Genomic DNA, 19,619 nt, shown 5'->3' on the forward strand with positions numbered 1-19,619 from the left:
ACAGACACACGCACAAAGAAGATGTTGTGGTCTGTCTGTTTGTGTGTGTGTGTGTGTGTGTGTGTGTGTGTGTGTGTGTGTGTGTGTGTGTGTGTGTGTGTGTGTGTGTGTGTGTGTGTGTGTGTGTGTATGTATGTGTGTGTGTGTGTGTGTGTGTGTGTGTGTGTGTGTGTGTGCACTGACCCACAGCCCCGACACACTCCGTCTGGTCCTTGGTAACCATACTCAGGGTTCTGACAGCAGTCGTCTTCGTCCAACTCACCGAGCTCTTCATCACACTGACCCAGGTTCAGGTCGAAACGTGCAAAACACCGCACACATTCTGCACACACACACACACACACGTATGACAAACAGTGAAAGTACTTTAATAATCAGTTTTCATGTGTGTGTGTGTCTCTGTCTGTCTGTCTGTCTGTCTGTCTGTGTGTGTGTGTGTGTCTGTGTCAGCCGAGGATTTCCAGGATTTCGACACAGGGTAACGTTTGTTAATGTTTTCTAAAAGTTGCACAATTTTCAGGCATATTTCCAAAAAAACAAGAATACTTTCGTTTTCTTCTTCAAGGAGACTCTCCCTGACGAGGTTTTATATTCTTTCCATTTCTTCTATCTCTTCACAACCAACAGCCATTTTTACACACAGTGATGTGTGTCTGCAACTATGAACTATGAACTAGAGATGTGATTGTTTTTACTGTCAATTAATGAGTGAATAAATGAACTTGCTAGGTCTCTAAAGCCTTGAATCTTTTAGGATATTAAAATACCTTCAACTTTGTTTGCCTTCCCCCCCCCCTTTTTTTTTTTAAACCCCCCCAAAAAAAAAAAACCCCCCCCCCCCCCCCTCTTTTTTACAATGCTATTAGGTCATTTTGAGAGTGATAATATAGCATTTAGTGCACCATAGGTAGGGAAATGAAGGTTGGACCTTCTTACTTACAGGAACAATAACAAGACTTCCATACAGTATACTGACCGGAGAGGTCAAAGTTGTGTTACCGCGGAAACATCGCCTTCGTTTCAACATTAGTAACGCTGTTTACTCTAAAGTCCAAACCTACATATGTTATAAACATCAGACAGTTTCTGTCTCTCTTTAGGGGGCTGACAGACAGACAGACAGACAGACAGACAGACAGACAGACAGACAGACAGACAGACAGACAGACCGACAGACCGACAGACAAACACAGAGACAGCATGTATAATGTTTTTCCCAAATGATGTTCAGATTTTCAGGTTCTGTTATCAAATAGTTGCTCCAGAAGCATGCTGTCAGACTCCTCTACGTTTGGGCTGAATGTTTGTTTACAACTTCTGGCTCCGCCCCCGCTGCAACCTTCCATAGTTGATTAATGTGTGGGTTATGTTCTGGATGAATGGATGAGTTCTTTGGTCTCTAAAATGTGGATCAGTGTTTCCCAAAAAGCAAGACATCATCCTCAAAGATATTCAGTTTCCTGTCCCAGAGGAGAGAAGAAACTAGAAAATATTCACATTTAACACGCTGATAATATAATATAATATATATATATATATATATATTAGTCCTGATAATATAATAGTTCAGGACTAATCCATTAACTGATGTTATATATTATAACAGTATGTCAGGTCAGCGCCTAACAATATTTCTGTCAGGTTGTGAGTCACTGTTTTTTTAATGGGGACTCAAGTATACACACATATACACACACATACACACACACAAGTATACAGCACAATAAACACATGTTAGGGATCTACAATCAATCACATCTTGATCAAGATTTGGCTTTTGGCTCCTAACAATCACACAAACAGATTAAACGAGAAAAATGATTTTGCAAGTAAACTCTGATTTATTGTGGTGCTGTGAAGGGAAATGGGACAGCTGAAGCTGTTTCCACTGTTGATTTGTTTCACTGTTTTTAAACTTCAATAATCTTTCCAAAAGCAAATGGTGTACTAATACACTAATACAACAAACAGACAGAGGAAGAAATGAGAGGTTGACTGACCAGAGCGCTCCACAGAGACCAGCAGCAGGACCAGCAGACCCAGCAGAACCAGAACCTTCATCCTGCAGCTGCAGCAGCGAGTGAACAAAGAGTTCAGTGTGTGTGTTACTCATATGGGGGGAGGAGGGGGACTCCATATAAGGTCGACCAGTAGAGGCAGGATGCGGGGGGGGTTAGGGTCAGTCGCTGTGTGTTGACAACATCTGTGAGGAAAATTCCAGTAAAGTTCAACACACTCCAAACTGACCTTTACACACACACACACACACACACACACACACACACACACACACACACACACACACACACACACACACACACACTTGGGTAAACTTTCAGGTGTGTCAGATGTTTATGAGTTTAGCGTTTTCTGTGTGTGTGTGTGTGTGTGTGTGTGTGTGTGTGTGTGTGTGTGTGTGTGTGTGTGTGTCTGTGGGTGTGTGTTCTAGCTAGCATAGGTCTCGTTCACAATTTGCATAGCCACAATGTGGCTTCCCTCTAGATATGGAGCTCAGCGTAAGTTCTTTCAGGAAGACTTCAAATTTCCTTTTTTCATCACTCCTGTATGATCAGCTGTTCCATGGCATTCACTTGTCAGTAGTCAGTCAGATTCAGCTTTCATTGTTAGTTAAACCAATCAGATGCAGCCATTCATCATAAGCCAATCACAGCATGACATCCTGTTTTAAATGTGCTCTCTCCTCTGTGGTTGTCAGTTGTTGTTTCAGGAATAGAGTGCGTCTGGAAAAGTTCCCTTCATTGTTTGTTCACGACTTTGTCTCGTGGTGCTAGCAGCTGATGTCTATCTCAGAAGAAAAACTCTTTTCTGGCACCTGTTCTCGTCAAGCAGCTGTTTCTGCTGCTCAGGAGGTCAACCGGCCTACAAACGGTAGCGTCTTGACAGAACGTCATGCAGTCCCAGCAAGTACTCCCACACGCCTGCAGTTCAGAGGGTGGTGTCTCGATCGTCAGCGTCTAATCGCCGTACTACCCTGCTCCGACCTGCACAACAGCGGCTTTTTGCCGCCCGACACAAGGCCGTCGGCGGAAGGTGATTTCCACGGCAGAGGAACCGGCGCGTTTTGAATCAGCTGGACCATCTCACACTAAGTGAAGTTCCCAGACAGCAACCCAACATTGAATAAATATTGATTTTCCATCGGAATCATCATTATGGTTGATATTGAAATTTCAATGCAAAATAAATGTTGAATCACCATTACAATATCGATGAAACCTGACGTTGTTAATGTTGATGGCAACAACATTGGAACAACATTGATCTGTAGTTATCTTTATGATTGATTAAGCATTGATATATGGTTTACTGGGCGATATTGCCAATGTGTTGAAAAGTCATTGATTTAGAGTTGACCGGGAAACGACCTGTTGTTGAAAAGCCATCCAAATATAGTTGACTGGGAAATACAGTGCCTTGCGAAAGTATTCGGCCCCCTTGAACGTTTCGACCTTTTGCCACATTTCAGGCCTCAAACATAAAGATATAAAACTGTAATTTTTTGTGAAGAATCAACAACAAGTGGGTCCCAATTATGAAGTGGAACGAAATTCATTGGCTATTTCAAACTTTTTTAACAAATAAAAAACTGAAAAAGTGGGCGTGCAAAATTATTCAGCCCCTTTACTTTCAGTGCAGCAAACTCTCTCCAGAAGTTTAGTGAGGATCTCTGAATGATCCAATGTTGACCTAAATGACTAATGATGATAAATAGAATCCAGCTGTGTGTAATCAAGTCTCCGTATAAATGCACCTGCTCTGTGATAGTCTCAGAGATCCGTGTAAAGCGCAGAGAGCATCATGAAGAACAAGGAACACACCAGGCAGGTCCGAGATACTGTTGTGGAGAAGTTTAAAGCCGGATTTGGATACAAAAAGATTTCCCAAGCTTTAAACATCCCAAGGAGCACTGTGCAAGCGATAATATTGAAATGGAAGGAGTATCAGACCACTACAAATCTACGAAGACCCGGCCGTCCCTCTAAACTTTCAGCTCATACAATGAGAAGACTGATCAGAGATGCAGCCAAGAGGCCCATGATCACTCTGGATGAACTGCAGAGATCTACAGCTGAGGCGGGAGACTCTGTCCATAGGACAACAATCAGTCGTATACTGCACAAATCTGGCCTTTATGGAAGAGTGGCAAGAAGAAAGCCATTTCTTAAAGATATCCATAAAAGTGTCGTTTAAAGTTTGCCAAAAGCCACCTGGGAGACACACCAAACATGTGGAAGAAGGTGCTGTGGTCAGATGAAACCAAAATCGAACTTTTGGCAACAATGCAAAACGTTATGTTTGGCGTAAAAGCAACACAGCTCATCACCCTGAACACACCATCCCCACTGTCAAACATGGTGGTGGCAGCATCATGGTTTGGGCCTGCTTTTCTTCAGCAGGGACAGGGAAGATGGTTAAAATTGATGGGAAGATGGATGGAGCCAAATACAGGACCATTCTGGAAGAAAACCTGATGGAGTCTGCAAAAGACCTGAGACTGGGACTGAGATTTGTCTTCCAACAAGACAATGATCCAAAACATAAAGCAAAATCTACAATGGAATGGTTCACAAATAAACATATCCAGGTGTTAGAATGGCCAAGTCAAAGTCCAGACCTGAATCCAATCGAGAATCTGTGGAAAGAACTGAAAACTGCTGTTCACAAACGCTCTCCATCCAACCTCACTGAGCTCGAGCTGTTTTGCAAGGAGGAATGGGCAAAAATGTCAGTCTCTCGATGTGCAAAACTGATAGAGACATACCCCAAGCGACTTACAGCTGTAATCGCAGCAAAAGGTGGCGCTACAAAGTATTAACTTAAGGGGGCTGAATAATTTTGCACGCCCAATATTTCAGTTTTTTATTTGTTTAAAAGGTTTGAAATATCCAATAAATTTCGTTCCACTTCATGATTGTGTCCCACTTGTTGTTGATTCTTCACAAAAAATTACAGTTTTATATCTTTATGTTTGAGGCCTGAAATGTGACAAAAGGTCGAAAAGTTCAAGGGGGCCGAATACTTTCGCAAGGCACTGTATGATTGAAAATGCATTGATATCTAGTTGACCGGGAAATATGATTGAAAAGGCATTGATATATAGTTGACCGGGAAATATGATTGAAAAGCCATTGATTTTTGGTTGACCGGGAGATCATCGGGTGGTAGACCAACGTACTGCACCGGACACATCTCATTTCTGGACTATTGGGGCGAATACGATCAGGTAAGCTTGCTTAATATGTAATGTTCGATATGAATGAATTGTACTAAATCAAATACTGTTACTCGTTAACATGATGGTTAGTGTCCATCATGCTTTTGGATTCTGCATCAGACAACTTTTAAAAATAGCTAATGTTAGCTAGCGTTAGCTAACGTTAGCTAGCGTTAGCTAACATTCGCTAGCGTTAGCTAATATTTGCTAGCGTTAGCTAGCAGTAACAGTCTTAGAATATGGTACAGATGAAGTTGGAAATGTTTTGGCAAGGAAATTATTGGATATGACTGAATTTCCATTTGTAGTTGCATTATAGCTTTTGGATTTTGCTGAGGACAACTTTTGAATTCGGTCATGTTAGCTAATGCTAGCTAACGTTAGCTAGCGCTAGTCTTAGCCTAAAAATCCATTTTGAACTGATGTTTGGCAAGGATGTGACAGTATTTGTTGCTCTAATTGTGTTGTAATGTGTTTGTAGAGAGGAAAATGCCAGGCGGAGAGGGAAGAAAAGAGATCACCTGCCAGAGGGACTTAAGCAAGTAAAAAGGTAACCTTCAATTTTGAAAAGTGATTTGAATTTAGGGAAAACATGATAGGCTAGCCTACAACACTGGACAAATTGCCTTATATCCGATCATTGAAAAATATTAGGACTAGTGAATTTGTTTCCAAGTGTGTATATGTGGGTGTTCTGTTTAACTTAAAGGCAATTTTTTTGCATTGTGCTTGTATTTTCTGTTTTAGATGCTCTTACACAGGAGATGGGGACAGCCGCCGTCACCCAATTTACTTTTGCCCAGGCTGTGCAACAGTTGCTGCGCTATGCGTCAGACCGGGCAGGATGGACTGGACGACAAAGCAGTCAGACGTCAGAGGACCATGAACTGTAACTATGCTAAAGAGGACAAATAATGAAATAAGAGGCTAATAAAATGAATTTGTTTTTACCTTAAATGGTGTGGTGTGGTCAGTGTTTTAGGCTAGGCTATAGGCATAAAAGCTTTCAAATGTTCCATCACTTTTTAACATCCTGGCTGTAGATAAAGCAAGATATTCATTATAGGCTATTTAATTTAGGGCATTACATTTTCGTATGCCTAGCAATACTTTTCTATGGCTTAATAATGATTGAAGTTCCATTGAAATCACGTTGATCCTTAGTTCAGTTGAAATTTCAACATTGTTTCAATATTCCTGATAATTGAAATTCCATTGAAATTCCGTTGATCTATGGACAGGATTTCAACGTTGTTTCAATATTAAAACAGGGTGCAAAATGATGTTGAATCAACATCAGAATTTGATGTTGTTTCAATGACTTAATGTTGACAACGGAATGTTGATTTAACATAGTTTCAATGACTGTTTGCTGTCTGGGTTGTCTCAACGGGCTGCGTTGTTGTTCATTCATGTTGCCGCCCAGAGTAAATACGGGTCGGGCTGCAGGAACTATGTTCCAAGGCGCTGTCTAACATCTGTTTTTCCCTGTCTCTCGGGGGTTTCATTACGGTAATCGCTATTGTTGCGGCTGTAAGCATTCCAAAAAAGTGCTGGCGCGAGGGGCTAAACACCGAGAGATACACACTGTGACGCGCTCGAGATTGTATTGCAATGATTTTTATTCTTCTTCTTCCACACGTAAAATACACTTAGCACTGCAGTTACCAGATGTAATTGTTACCTGGTGAGTAGAATAATTGCGTTAATGCAGCGTGATGCGGTCAACCGAAGTGTTGGCTCCCAGGCTCACCCCCTCTCTGTCAATGGCCAAACCCCAGGCGCACAGGTGAAGCAAACAAATAAACTATCACTTCCGCTCAAACCGCGATCTAAACGCCCACCACCCACAACATCAGGGCGCAACACAATAATCAATGAAGACAAATGATAAATAAATAAATAAATGAGACCATAAACAACAGCCAATATGTGGCTCCTACAGCTATAAATAGAGTCAGCCGGCAGGCATTGTTTTACTCTAATAAGTGTATCAGGGTAAGTGAGCACATTCTGCAGGGCACATCTATTTTCTTTAGTAGACATGTTAGGCAAGTTGCTTCTATTTTCAGACGTTTGTTTTTATGAAGCACACTCTCCAACTACTCAGTTGGCATTAGTGGTATATGACTCTTACTATTTCTGTTACATTAAGCCTCTAGCGGTCACTCCGTCTATTTCAGGGGAATCGCAGATAAGCAACTCCTTGACTATCATGAGCAAATATTATGATATGCAGTACTGGTGTAAATTCTGACTCTCAATTATGCTAAGTTTTATCATGTGTTGACTAGGCGGTGGAGTGGTTTCTTATGCATTTATCAACTAATGTGACTTGCTCTGGTGTAACACTGTTCAAAACCTGGGCAGGTGCATCTTCCTTTTTGTGATAGGGAAACAACACGCAATGGTAATTTATCTTGGGAGCTATCGCTATCATATCAGTGGTTCATTGCTGACTTCAAACAGCGTGCATGAAGGATGTATTCTGCATTGAATATCATATTTAGTGCATCTGTTGCCTGCATACATATTGCTTCGTGCCTTAGGGGTCAGGGCCCTAAAGTATGATCCGTTTTTTGTTTTTAACCAAAAACGAAACTATGAGCTCCGTTTTCCTGTTTTTCCAATGTCCATACAAATTAAAAATGAACTGGAAAACTGCTCGTTTTTCAACTGTTGTTTTTTTTGTTATTCATGTTTCCATTTTAACCCAACAGCGAGAATACAGGCTCATTTTTCTAATGTGCATAATCATTGAAAATCTGATGGAACACAGGTCTCGTTTTTGTTTTGTATGGGCTTACGTGTTGAAGATCAGAAGTGGCTCATATCAATGGGGCGCTGGACCGGAAGTAACATTAACGTGTCAAAATAAAGTGTGTGGGGCACCTGGGTAGCTCACCTGGTAGAGCAGGCACCCATATATAGAGGTTTACTCCTCGATGCAGCGGCCGCGGGTTTGACTCCAACCTGCAGCCCTTTGCTGCATGTCATTCACCCCTCTCTCTCCCCTTTCATGTCTTCAGCTGTCCTATAAAAAAAATGAAGGCTTAAAATGCCCCAAAAATATAAAATAAATAAATAAAATGTGTGAAAACTATAGGCTTAACTGCAAGACGAACCAGGCACTTTATCAATTTATTGGTGGTGTGTAGCTTCAGATAAGGCTCAATTTAGCTTTTTTTTGGGTTAGGGTTAGTAGTAGTCTCCCATCTGCCTTTTATGTCAAAGGTTTTGGAAAAAGTTGTTTATATACAGTTACAAGCCTTTTTGCAACTGAACTGTGTGTTTGAAAAATTTCAATCTGGTTTTAGATCACGTCACAGCACTGAGTCTGCACTGCTTAGAGTGCACAATGATATTGCCCTGTCTGTAGATGCTGGGAATCCGACTGTTTTAGTGCTATTGGACCTCACAGCGGCATTTGATACGTTAGACCATGCAGTCCTCCTCTCTCGCCTTGATCAGTACGTAGGCATCCGAGGCTCGGCACTTCAGTGGTTTAGCTCCTATTTGGCGAATAGGAGCTTTTCTGTTATGATTGGTGACTGCTCCTCGTCAACCACTCCTCTCTGTTGTGGGGTACCCCAGGGTTCAATTCTTGGCCCAATCCTGTTTTCTTTATATATATTGCCGTTAGGGGCTATAATAGGAAAGCACAACTTATCTTTTCACTGTTATGCAGATGATTTGCAAATTTATTTGCCTATCAAACCCAAATGACCCGCGTGCGCATTAGACTCCCTGCTTAGTTGTATCAATGACATTAAGTTGTGGCTGTCACAAAACTTTCTAAACAGAACGAAGATAAAACGGAGTGTATCATCTTCAGTACTTCAGGCACGACAAACCGTCCATCCTTGAGTTTTGGAGCACTGGCTTCATATTTTAAGCCAGCTGTCAGAAATTTGGGGGTGACTTTTGAATGCAACATGAAGTTTGACAAACAAATCAGCAATGTTGTTAGAATGAGCTTTTTCCAGCTCCGTCTCCTGGCTAAAGTTAAGCCATTCCTTAACAGGCATGATCTAGAAAAAGCGATCCATGCTTTTATTAGTTCAAGGTTGGATTACTGTAATGCTCTCTATGTTGGTTTGAATCAAACCTCCATCTCACGTCTTCAACTTGTGCAAAATGCTGCTGCTCGCTTTTTAACAAATACATCTAGACGTGCACACATCACTCCCGTTCTTTTCACCCTACATTGGCTCCCTGTGCGTTTTAGAATAGATTTTAAGATTTTATTTTTTGTTTTTAAGGCCCTTAATGGCCTAGCCCCGGAGTACCTATCCGAGATTTTAACCCTGCGTGAGCACAGCCGGTCTTTGCGGTCTTCTAACCAACTGGTTTTAGAAGTCCCAAGGTCAAGGTACAAACAATGGGGTGATCAGGCTTTTGCGGTTGCTGCCCCGAGACTCTGGAACAAGTTACCCCCTGATATTCGTACAATTACAGATGTTGCTCTTTTTAGGTCTAAACTCAAAACCTACCTGTTTAGAATGGCTTTTAATACGCAGTAGTGGTGTGACAATTTCCTCTTTCTGTTTCTATGTAACCTTTTTATGATTTTACTGTTTTCTACATTTCATTCTTCTTATTGCAACATATGTTTTCTATTCTTAGCTCAAGATGTGAAGCACTTTGGATACCTGTTGGTTGTTTTAAAGCGCTATACAAATAAATTTTGATTGATTGATTGATTGACAGTAGTAGTAGTAGTAGTAGTAGTAGTAGTATTTAGTTGACTAGCAATAATTAATATGTTATTGTGGAAACTCAGCTGTTCCATATATTTTACTCCATTAAAAAACATATAACGTTAGGCTATATAAAAAGTCATCAGCAGAGGTCCCCATCATCCAGTTCCATTGAGTCCACAGCACCATATGATATAACATAAACATGAACCAGACTCTGTGTGGATGTGGATGGACTGTAAAGAAAACTAAGAGAGAAAAAGAAAAGGTTCAACCTTTGCATTAATGCTTGCCTCTAATTCGGTGCTGGCTGCTGCTCCATACAACGGTACTTCATATTTATTTTTATTGCTTACCAGGAGTTGTCAGTAATCTTTATCAGATTAATAAAACATTGAAAAGGCAGGACTGGTACATATTGTTTTATTTACAATTTACAACAACTTAGCACGCGCGCACACACACACACACACACAGGTGCCTCAAAGAACCAACGATAAAAAAAGAACCTTTGGACTAACTGTACTAACTGTAGAAAAAAAGCAATGGGGGAACAAATCAAACTAAAAACTACACAAAACTATAAATCATAACAGTTTCAAGATGCTGTGTGTATCTTTTTGCTTTTGCCAGATAATTATCTAACAGCAGAGCTAATACTATGTTCACTATGTTGTTAAAAACAAACTTCCTGAACAAAGTCACAAATTAAGCAAACCCCATTCAAAGCATCTTTTACCGCTCACAAAAGTCTTATTTGTGTGTGATGCTTTGTCATCACAGCTTCCTTGAAAGGCCAGGCTCTCTGTTTACAGCACAGCTGAACAAATGTCCCAAATCAGGGTGCTTCTCACTGAAGGCCATTTCAGCATTTTGCTGCTCCTCCACATTCTGAAATGGGTTGGTGCCAAATATTGACACTGTTTTTACATGTTAAAAAGCATATAGCACAGTATTTTGGCACAATATAATATTACACCTACTATTGTAACATCACATATGAGCTGATATTTGGACCAAATTCTGTTGTAGTGTAAATCTTTGTCTATTGTACTGTCTATATACTTGGCCTGAGAAAGTAGTCTTTCCTCGTTCCTGCATGTGTCTGTGATACTATTGGCCGTAACAAAACAAACTAAAACAAACCTCAAGAACAGCCTTTTTTCATCTTCATAACATTGCCAAAATTAGGAATATCCTGTCTCAAAAAGACGCTGAAAAACTAGTCCATGCATTTGTTACTTCCAGGCTGGACTATTGTAATTCCCTACTGTCAGGTTGCTCAAATAAGTCTCTTAAGACTCTCCAGCTGATCCAGAATGCTGCAGCGCGTGTTCTCACAAGAACTAAGAAAAGAGATCATATTTCTCCTGTATTAGCTTCTCTGCATTGGCTTCCTGTTGAATCCAGGATTGAGTTTAAAGTCCTTCTCTTGACCTACAAAGCTCTAAATGGTCTAGCACCATCATATCTAGAAGAGCTCCTAATACCCTATTGTCCTACTAGAGCACTGCGCTCCCAGAATGCAGAGTTACTGGTGGTACCTAGAGTCTCTAAAAGTAGAATGGGAGCTAGAGCCTTCAGTTATCAGGCTCCTCTCCTATGGAACCAGCTCCCGATCTGGGTTCGGGGGGGCAGAAACTGTCACCTCATTCAAGAATGAACTTAAAACTCTCCTATTTGATAAAGCTTATAGTTAGGGAGTGAGGAGTTGCAGTGTCCACCTAACTGGCCCAACTGCTTCTCTTCATAATTGTTAGATTAATAATACATAACAAAGTAGAGGGAGGCAGGCCAGCCAAGCCAGATCCGGCAGGGGGAGAGTTCTAAGCCCGAAAAAGCTACCTCTCCTTATGACCTGTCTCTCTTAGTTACCTGTTATAGTTACGCTGTTATAGTTCTAGACTGCCGGGGGACTTCCTTCCTTTGACACACTGAGCTGCTCTCTCCTCTCCCTTTCTATTACTGTTACTATTACTATTACTATTACTATTACTATTTGTGTGCAGCCCATCCCAGAAATGCCTGTTACTAATCCTAGCTTCTGGGGAGTTTACTCCCCGGAGTCCTTATGCTTTTTTTTCCCCCAGCGTATTTCCTTGGAGAACGTTGGCACCAAGATCCTGGTTGCAGCTGTCGCCGTGGTCCTGCTGCACTCCCTGCTGAGCTCAGCGATGCCCTGCAATGTCATGCTGCGTCCTGCTGAACCCTGCAGCTTCCCGCTACATCCAGTCACTGTTCCATTATTAATGTGACTACTATCGCCACTGTTCATCACACCCCCAACCGGCTCGTCAGACACCGCCTACCAAGAGCCTGGGTCTGTCCCAGGTTTCTTCCCAAGAGGGAGTTTTTCCTCGCCACTGTCGCACTGCTTGCCCTTGAGGGAATTACTGGAATTGTTGGAATTGTTGGGGCTTTGTAAATTATAGAGTGTGGTCTAGACCTACTCTATCTGTAAAGTGTCTCGAGATAACTTATGTTATGATTTGATACTATAAATAAAATTGAATTGAATTGAATTGAATTGAAACTACCATTATGTCACAGTACAGTAATGTTGGCAGAACGTGTTATTTAACATCCAATCAATGTTGAAGGTTCACAGACACCAGGTAGTCATGACATGCAACGGTTATGTGCCTAAATAGTAAGCATAAACTAAATTTGGCTTGTCATAACAAAGACAATTTGGTTTTTCAATTTCCCTACATTTTCAAAATAAAAAATACTTTTGCTTCGGTATATTGTGTATAAATTGATGAAGAATATATAAATGTAATCCATTTTAAATGTGACATTAAAAATGCTCACCAGGAGCTGTGCAAACAAAGGCAGGAAGAGCTAAAAGTTACAGTTAGGGTTAAGTAAGGTGGGCAAGTTGAAGCAATGGGAAAGGGAATCTTCGCAGAGAGCTTAATAGCAGTCAGCTCCTACTGCCAAAATGAGTGTGAAATCAATTTTGTGTTGTTTAAAAAACTGCAAAACTGTATCAAATACCTTGAACTGTGTGTGAGTTCCAAGCATCCACAAATTGCTGCAGTCCAATTCTGGCACCTCGACAAGTGAGGTTTGAGACACAGTATTTCACTGATGGGTCCTCCATGTTAATGGCCTCTTGGTCTTGTAGGTTGACCAATGCTGCCTTTAACGGATAGGTGACCCCGTTGTTTACTTCTGGCCACACCCGTTCAACCCTGTGGTTCTGCAAAAATGGAGAAAGAAAGCAAGTATATAAGCACTGACAAAGTATTTTTTCAAAGATAAACAATAATGTCTGTTCAATTGAAATGTATGTAGAAATAATAGCAATTTTGTGGCCGGGTTGGCTCAGTTGGTAGAGCAGGCGCACATAAACATAGAGGTTCATGATATAGAGTCTGACCTGTGATGATTTCCTGCATGTCTTCCCCCTCTCTCTCCCCTTTCTCACCTACCTGTCCTATCCATTAAAGGTGGAAAAGCCCCCCAAAAAATAATCTTTAAATGAAATAATATTAATTTTAACACCCTAATGATGAATGACGCCAGTTTGAACCCTTTCGGAGAAGTTATTTTGAAGATTTATATAACTTTTACACAACAATCTAATTCAATTAGTGTGCCTCTGATTAGTAATCAAGTCTTCATGGCTTGCAACAATTTGGACAGTCATGTGTTCCATTCTACTGTATACTAGTCATTCGTAGCACAATGTAGTCCACCAACTCAATTCCCATAGAGTTTGAGTCAAATGCAGAGGGCTTATAGCATCTTTAGAATGCTAACTGGAAATAAGATATCAAAAGTCTTTTGATGTTGATGGGTCACATCCATCAAAGCAAATGAATGTAAGTGATAAGCTACCAAATACTAAACATGAACTTATTTTGACAGTTTCAGATAGATTAATCGAGATTCTGGTTATACTTTAATTTAAAAAGTGATATTGAGTAACATACATTGATGTAAACAACATTGAAAGTCTGTTAAAGATCATGTTAGAAAATGTTAATCTATGAATTTAGGCAAATGTCAGCACATTGAAGGTGTTTAATGAAACAAATCAAAATCTTCCTAACCGAAGTGAATGACTGAAGCAACTCTCATAAAGTTTTTGGATATCATAGGCAACAACAGCTCTTGGATCACAGATGCATACTGTAATGAACACAAGGATATTTCCTATATTATAATGTATTTGTAAAAGAACCAAAACATAAAATAATTACATTTTTCCTTTAATCATGTTTTTTTTAAAGAAAATATATTTTTGATGAACAGGCTACATAACAGAAATTTATTTTTTTCTTAAATATGTGAAAACAAGAAAAGAGTCATGTCAGATCCAAATATAGTATGTTTATTCAAACTGAATTAATTCAATAGCACTTACTCACCTGTACACGTCGTCATAAATAACAAGGTTATTTTTTATTGGCATGATTGAGTGGCCAACCAGTTTGCCACTGTAAGCATCAATGGCCATTATGAAAGTCACTCCATACATGGCCATCTTTTCATTTTGGTCCATGTTCAATTCATGGCCAAAGTATGCTGCATTGTATGGAACCACATTTAGGTTCCTTAGTCCCTAGAATAGATGAGACAGATGTATAATTATTGAAGACTTGTGTAGTTTCACTGTAATTAAAATGGCTATTCACATATAAGACAGAAATGTATGGAATGATAATGCTTTTTCAAAACGGTTCTATGATTAGCTAGACTTTTGGATGCCACAAATAATTAAATTTAATTTCTTTTAATACACTGTAATGTTTCACTGGACGAGAGTTAGAGAGGGAGGTACTGTAGGTAGGGAGGGAGGGATGTGGATTAACCTATTCATAGGTGTTTTTGTGCAAACTTACTTGGCACCGTTCCTCGTGGTATGGAGGTTGAACACGATGAAGAGCAGCTGCCACTCTGTGTTTAGAGGCATGTATGCCTTTGCTGACTGGTAGCCAGTCATCTTCTTGCGACCATATGTGGGCCCTGTCTAATACAATTAGAACACAACTTATGAACTGCTGAAAAACACTGCATTTGCAGAAGCTGGTGCACACAATAATATATAATAATATGTGATAATATCATAGTGATACATATGCCATGGTAGACTAGCTTTGTCATGTGACTTCCTGAATCTGAACGCAAACATCATCCTGGAGCCTTTTCTGTTCACTCAGCAGTGGCTTTTACCTTATTATTATTATTAGCCTGCAATAAAATACATGTGCATATTGCTGTTCAGTTAGGCACTGTTATTATTTAAAGTTGTGACCAATATTTTTATAATTATTGATGTGACAGTCATAGTTATTGTTATATTGTTTGGAAACTACTGTTCAAATTGTTGTTAGAAGTTTGATAAATATATTATGGCAGTTGTGATATTTAGAAAAGGCTGATCAAGTTGCAAATGTGTTTTAGGCCAGTGATGAAGGATAATATATAAATTGCTATACACATTTTAGTGGTTCTAACACTGGCAGACAGGTCAGAGATGAATATACCTTTAATTATTTTAGTTGATTTATTTCTTTTTGTATTCTAAACAAAAAAGGATCATGTATGTTCCTATGTTCCATGTGCATTTCATTTGGCATTCTTAGCACACAATGTGTGTTCTCTCCAGTAAACTGGGGCTATAATTAGGGAGGGTTGTACAATTCTAAAACCATAATCGTAATAGTAAAATCCTCACAAATTATAGTCTTAGTTCACTGGACCAGTAATTATGTAGTGTAGGCTACTGTACATTCATGAAACAGGAAGAGGACACCTCAATAGGTTAGGACCTTATATTGAGCTGGGGGAAGAATAACTGATGAACAATCTGTTACAGTCATTGTTTACAGTGTGCATTGAATTTATAACTTAATTATCTTTATAGTTTCTAGATTTCAGAGTCTAATTTCTTCAGTGTCTTTCTTTTCTATGTCCAGGTAAAGGCCTAAGAGGAAGAAAAGCATATCATATATAAAAATAAAACCGTGGCAGAAGCAGACCGACTGGATGGTCTACACATACATTTAGAAGCTACTGCTCTTAAATGAAACCATTCAAGGAGTCACTGTCATTTGCACAAATGAACAAGATGTACACTTTGTTTGCAGAGCGAGCAGTAAAAGTTACATAATGTTACTTAGGAAATTTATATTTTAGCCCATGAGAGAGAGAGAGAGAGAGAGATTTATGCTAGGGTGTAATTTCCACTGGGGACACGGAGGACATGTTCCCCCTCCCACTTTTTTTCTGGCATAGGACCCGCAGACCCCCTGTTTTGTGTCACCCCCCCACTTCTCAAACCAAAGTTACACCCTTGTATTTATGCATCATATTTCAGCATTGTAGATTAGTGGTTGTACATTTTCCTGAGTAACATTCGGCTGTCTTCAGCACACTCTCAAGGCAAAGAGTACAACTGTTCGTTTGTGCACATAACTAGTAGGCTACCTTGAATGGTATGATTCTGACGGTTTCAGTTCAGAGCAGTAGGCAGTAAATGTATATATATATATATATATATATATATATATATATATATATATATACAGTATATATGCTTTCTCTCACTGTTTAAAGCGCATCTATCCGTTAAGCTACTTCTGGCTCGACGTGGCATCACCTCAGCCTGGTGTGTCAAAATAACAAAGATAATAACCTCTTCTCTTAATACATCCATGATAACAACGCCCAAGACTTCCAGTTTTGCTTTCCACCTAAAAGTTAATAATGCTGTATGCAAATGTAACAGGGGATGTAGTCATATGACAGTCATATGTATTTCACCAAAATATCCTCTTATTTCCATTACATCTTAGATTTTGGGGATTTTATATCCTGCCTGTGTGTTTTTCGAGTGCAACGAAGTTGACGAAGGTACGTGTGTGCGCTCTCCGGCCAGATTAGCGCTCCAGTTGCACCGTTGATAAAGGTTTATAAAAGATATTAATTGTAATTTGAACATGACCAAACAAATGTATTCCGTTATATATAATATCCGGTTTGTCCTGTGTGATTTATACAGTGGTTTGAATTCGCCAATTCAAGTTTTTCAATTATATATTAGTTCTTTAATTAGATAGATGGCTAACGCTAGCAAGCTTAGACCGTTGTTAAGGCCGTTGCTATGGTCGCTGCTAAGGCCATTGTTAAGCAACCCTTTCAGTAGAATCAAAGCCCGTCTATTAGAAATTCTCTGGTAGAATAGAGTCACGTCTGCCGTAGGCTACCTCGTAAAGCGCATTTCTTCTGCTCTTTTGTCCGAGGAATTACCCAGATGTAGTGACCCCGGGCGGTAGGCCTGTATGTCCCAGTCTGTTTGTTGAAACCACAGAGTAAAGCAGCTCATCTGTCGCCACAACAAAATGACACAGATAAAAAAAAGGTTACACATATGATTAGGAGCTTTAAGATAATATTATGATTGATAATATGTGCAAAATAGATTTTAATAGAAAAGTTGTTTACATTGGAGGTCTTGCTTGAGATTATTTTAGATCACTAAAGCGGACAATGGTGGTAAGGAAATTTAGCTAAATAAAACAAAAAATGTAATAATGTATTTACATTAAAAGATACAACATGTTACTGGGAATATATCTGAAACTATTATTAATGCTGGTTTTGGTGCCAACTAACTAGCTGTATCCATCGTCCAGCTAAGCTAAGCTTCACTAGTCTGTTATTAAGGACCTTTGACATTCATATGTTGATGATGATCACTCGTGCTGTGCGTGTGTTCTGGATGTGGTGTCGGTTGCATGGTTGGTTGTCTCCTGGATATTGATGCGCATCTATTTGAGCTGTTACTATAGTAACGTGCTGTAGTCTCCTTTTTAGCGGCACAACGCCCAATACGTTTTGGTACGACACCCGTAACAGCACAGATTAGAGTAGGAAGTCAGGCTGTCTTTGGTTTTTGCATTTTTCTACAGAAGCTGATTCAAACAACCTAACACTTGGATTTGCACTTCATTGGCTTCTCAGTAACACAGCCACCCAGTCCTAAGTGGATTAGATAAAACTGGAAAGACAGACAGACAGACAACTACAAGTCTTGATGGCAGATTGTATCAATGCATTATATTTTATGCTGCAAGCCTGCCCGATTGCTTAACAAGCACAAATTGCATTTCCTGTCCTAAACTTCGGTGATTCTAGCTGCTTGTAAATTTGGCATACATAAAAGAAGAGATGTAGGTAAACTTGTATTTTTATGTTATCAGCTTAAATTAATTTACCTCTTGAATAGCTTCTGCAACAGCGCCTTCCAATTGTTCATTGGACACCAGTGCATTCTTCCTAATGTTGTACAATGCACACAACTTTTTAAGGTTTGAGACAGATGCTCCTTTCTCCAAACCCATGGAAATCAATGTTCTAGAGATTTCATTGAATGTTTTGTTTTGCAGCATCATGCTCTGAATCAAATCGAGTTCAAGCGCAATCTCTACCTGCCTCTCTCTGTCTACTACACAGCAACACAAAGTGCGGGAACTGGCAGATGTTTTGTGCCCGAGATACTGAATGACTTTAGGAAACAGGATATAGGTCCATGGGTGGGAATTATATATTTTTTATTTTAATTTTGATTGGTCAAGTACGGAAGCGTATTGCATTTCTCCCATGGATGGGCATTCACCCCAATATTCATGAATTAACCAAAGAAAACCACTAATTTAAAAAAGCATCAGCCCAAACTTGGTATGTCTTGGTATTGTAATTTTGATTTCCATTCTATCCTGAAAATAAAAAGCAACTGCTACTGAAATTCAGTAATTCAAAAATAATTTTCAAAGATACTCAATGCAGCAGTAAATGTAAAATGTACAATAAACCCCAAATGCTTTTTATATCAGGTTAAGTTACATTTCTGGATAGCCAATATGTGCTTGTCAGTGTTGAGTATTTGTCTTTTACGAGTGGTAAACTTAATTTTTCAGTTAGAAACTCCACATATTAGGTTGTATGTCTGGAGGCATTAGCAAGTTAAATGTAAGTATTTATAGACATTTGAAATGCTTCTTAGAATAACTAAAGTACAAGTATTACATTTAGTAAAAGCAAAATCTTTGACATTTGTCCAAATTTTTATTTTGGTCCAAGAAAAGTTCAGATTGCAGCCATAACCACATATAAATAAATAAATAAACCGTTTATATATTTTAAATTAAATACACATAAAGTGAAAATGTTCAAGCCTTTTGGGTTTTAATTTGGATTATTGCGGTTACAGTTCATGAAAATCAAAAAATCGGTGTCTTCACAATCAGTTTATTTATCCTAATAATCTAATAATGGTGTCTTAATTTTTTCAGCTTAAGGCAGACACTATGTACCTCATTACACATAAGGACCAGGAGGTACTTCTGCCAGCAAATAATGGGCTGTTGGATGTATTCGGGACTGTAGGTCCCTATGAAGTCCATGGAGAGGAGGCAGGCAATTTGCTTTTGCAAGTCAGCCCAGTGCCTCAACCAGCCGCCCACAGGTCCCACCACCTCCAGGCCCAGCTCAGAGGATCTATTCGAGGTAACATGAATATTGAGGGAAATAGACCTACAGTTCGGTTAAAACAAAAGTCAAAATTCAAATAAATTCAAAATATGTTTCTGGTCAAAAGAACCATGCAACTTAAATTTTATTTTCCCTTTAAATTATAACACCTCTCTTTCTATATTCTTAGCCTTAAA

General features: G+C 39.4%; 1 protein-coding gene and 1 long non-coding RNA gene across 2 annotated transcripts in view; one reads left to right on the forward strand and one right to left on the reverse strand.

The window, feature by feature from the left end:
• Positions 1–6,999, reverse strand: part of LOC120574837 (properdin-like) — a 31,018-nt gene extending 24,019 nt beyond the window's left edge. The window contains 3 exon segments of the mRNA XM_039825286.1: positions 184–322; positions 2,001–2,203; positions 6,921–6,999. Coding sequence (XP_039681220.1) covers positions 184–322; positions 2,001–2,061 — 200 coding nt within the window. The 5' untranslated portion in view covers positions 2,062–2,203; positions 6,921–6,999.
• On the forward strand, positions 5,484–6,193 carry LOC120574838. The gene is made up of 2 exons (XR_005641914.1): positions 5,484–5,786; positions 5,984–6,193. It is a non-coding gene; the product is annotated as an uncharacterized LOC120574838 (long non-coding RNA).
• Positions 7,000–19,619: the final 12,620 nt, after the last annotated feature.

This window comes from Perca fluviatilis, chromosome 15 (genome assembly GCF_010015445.1).
Source record: "Perca fluviatilis chromosome 15, GENO_Pfluv_1.0, whole genome shotgun sequence".
Lineage (NCBI taxonomy): Eukaryota > Metazoa > Chordata > Actinopteri > Perciformes > Percidae > Perca > Perca fluviatilis.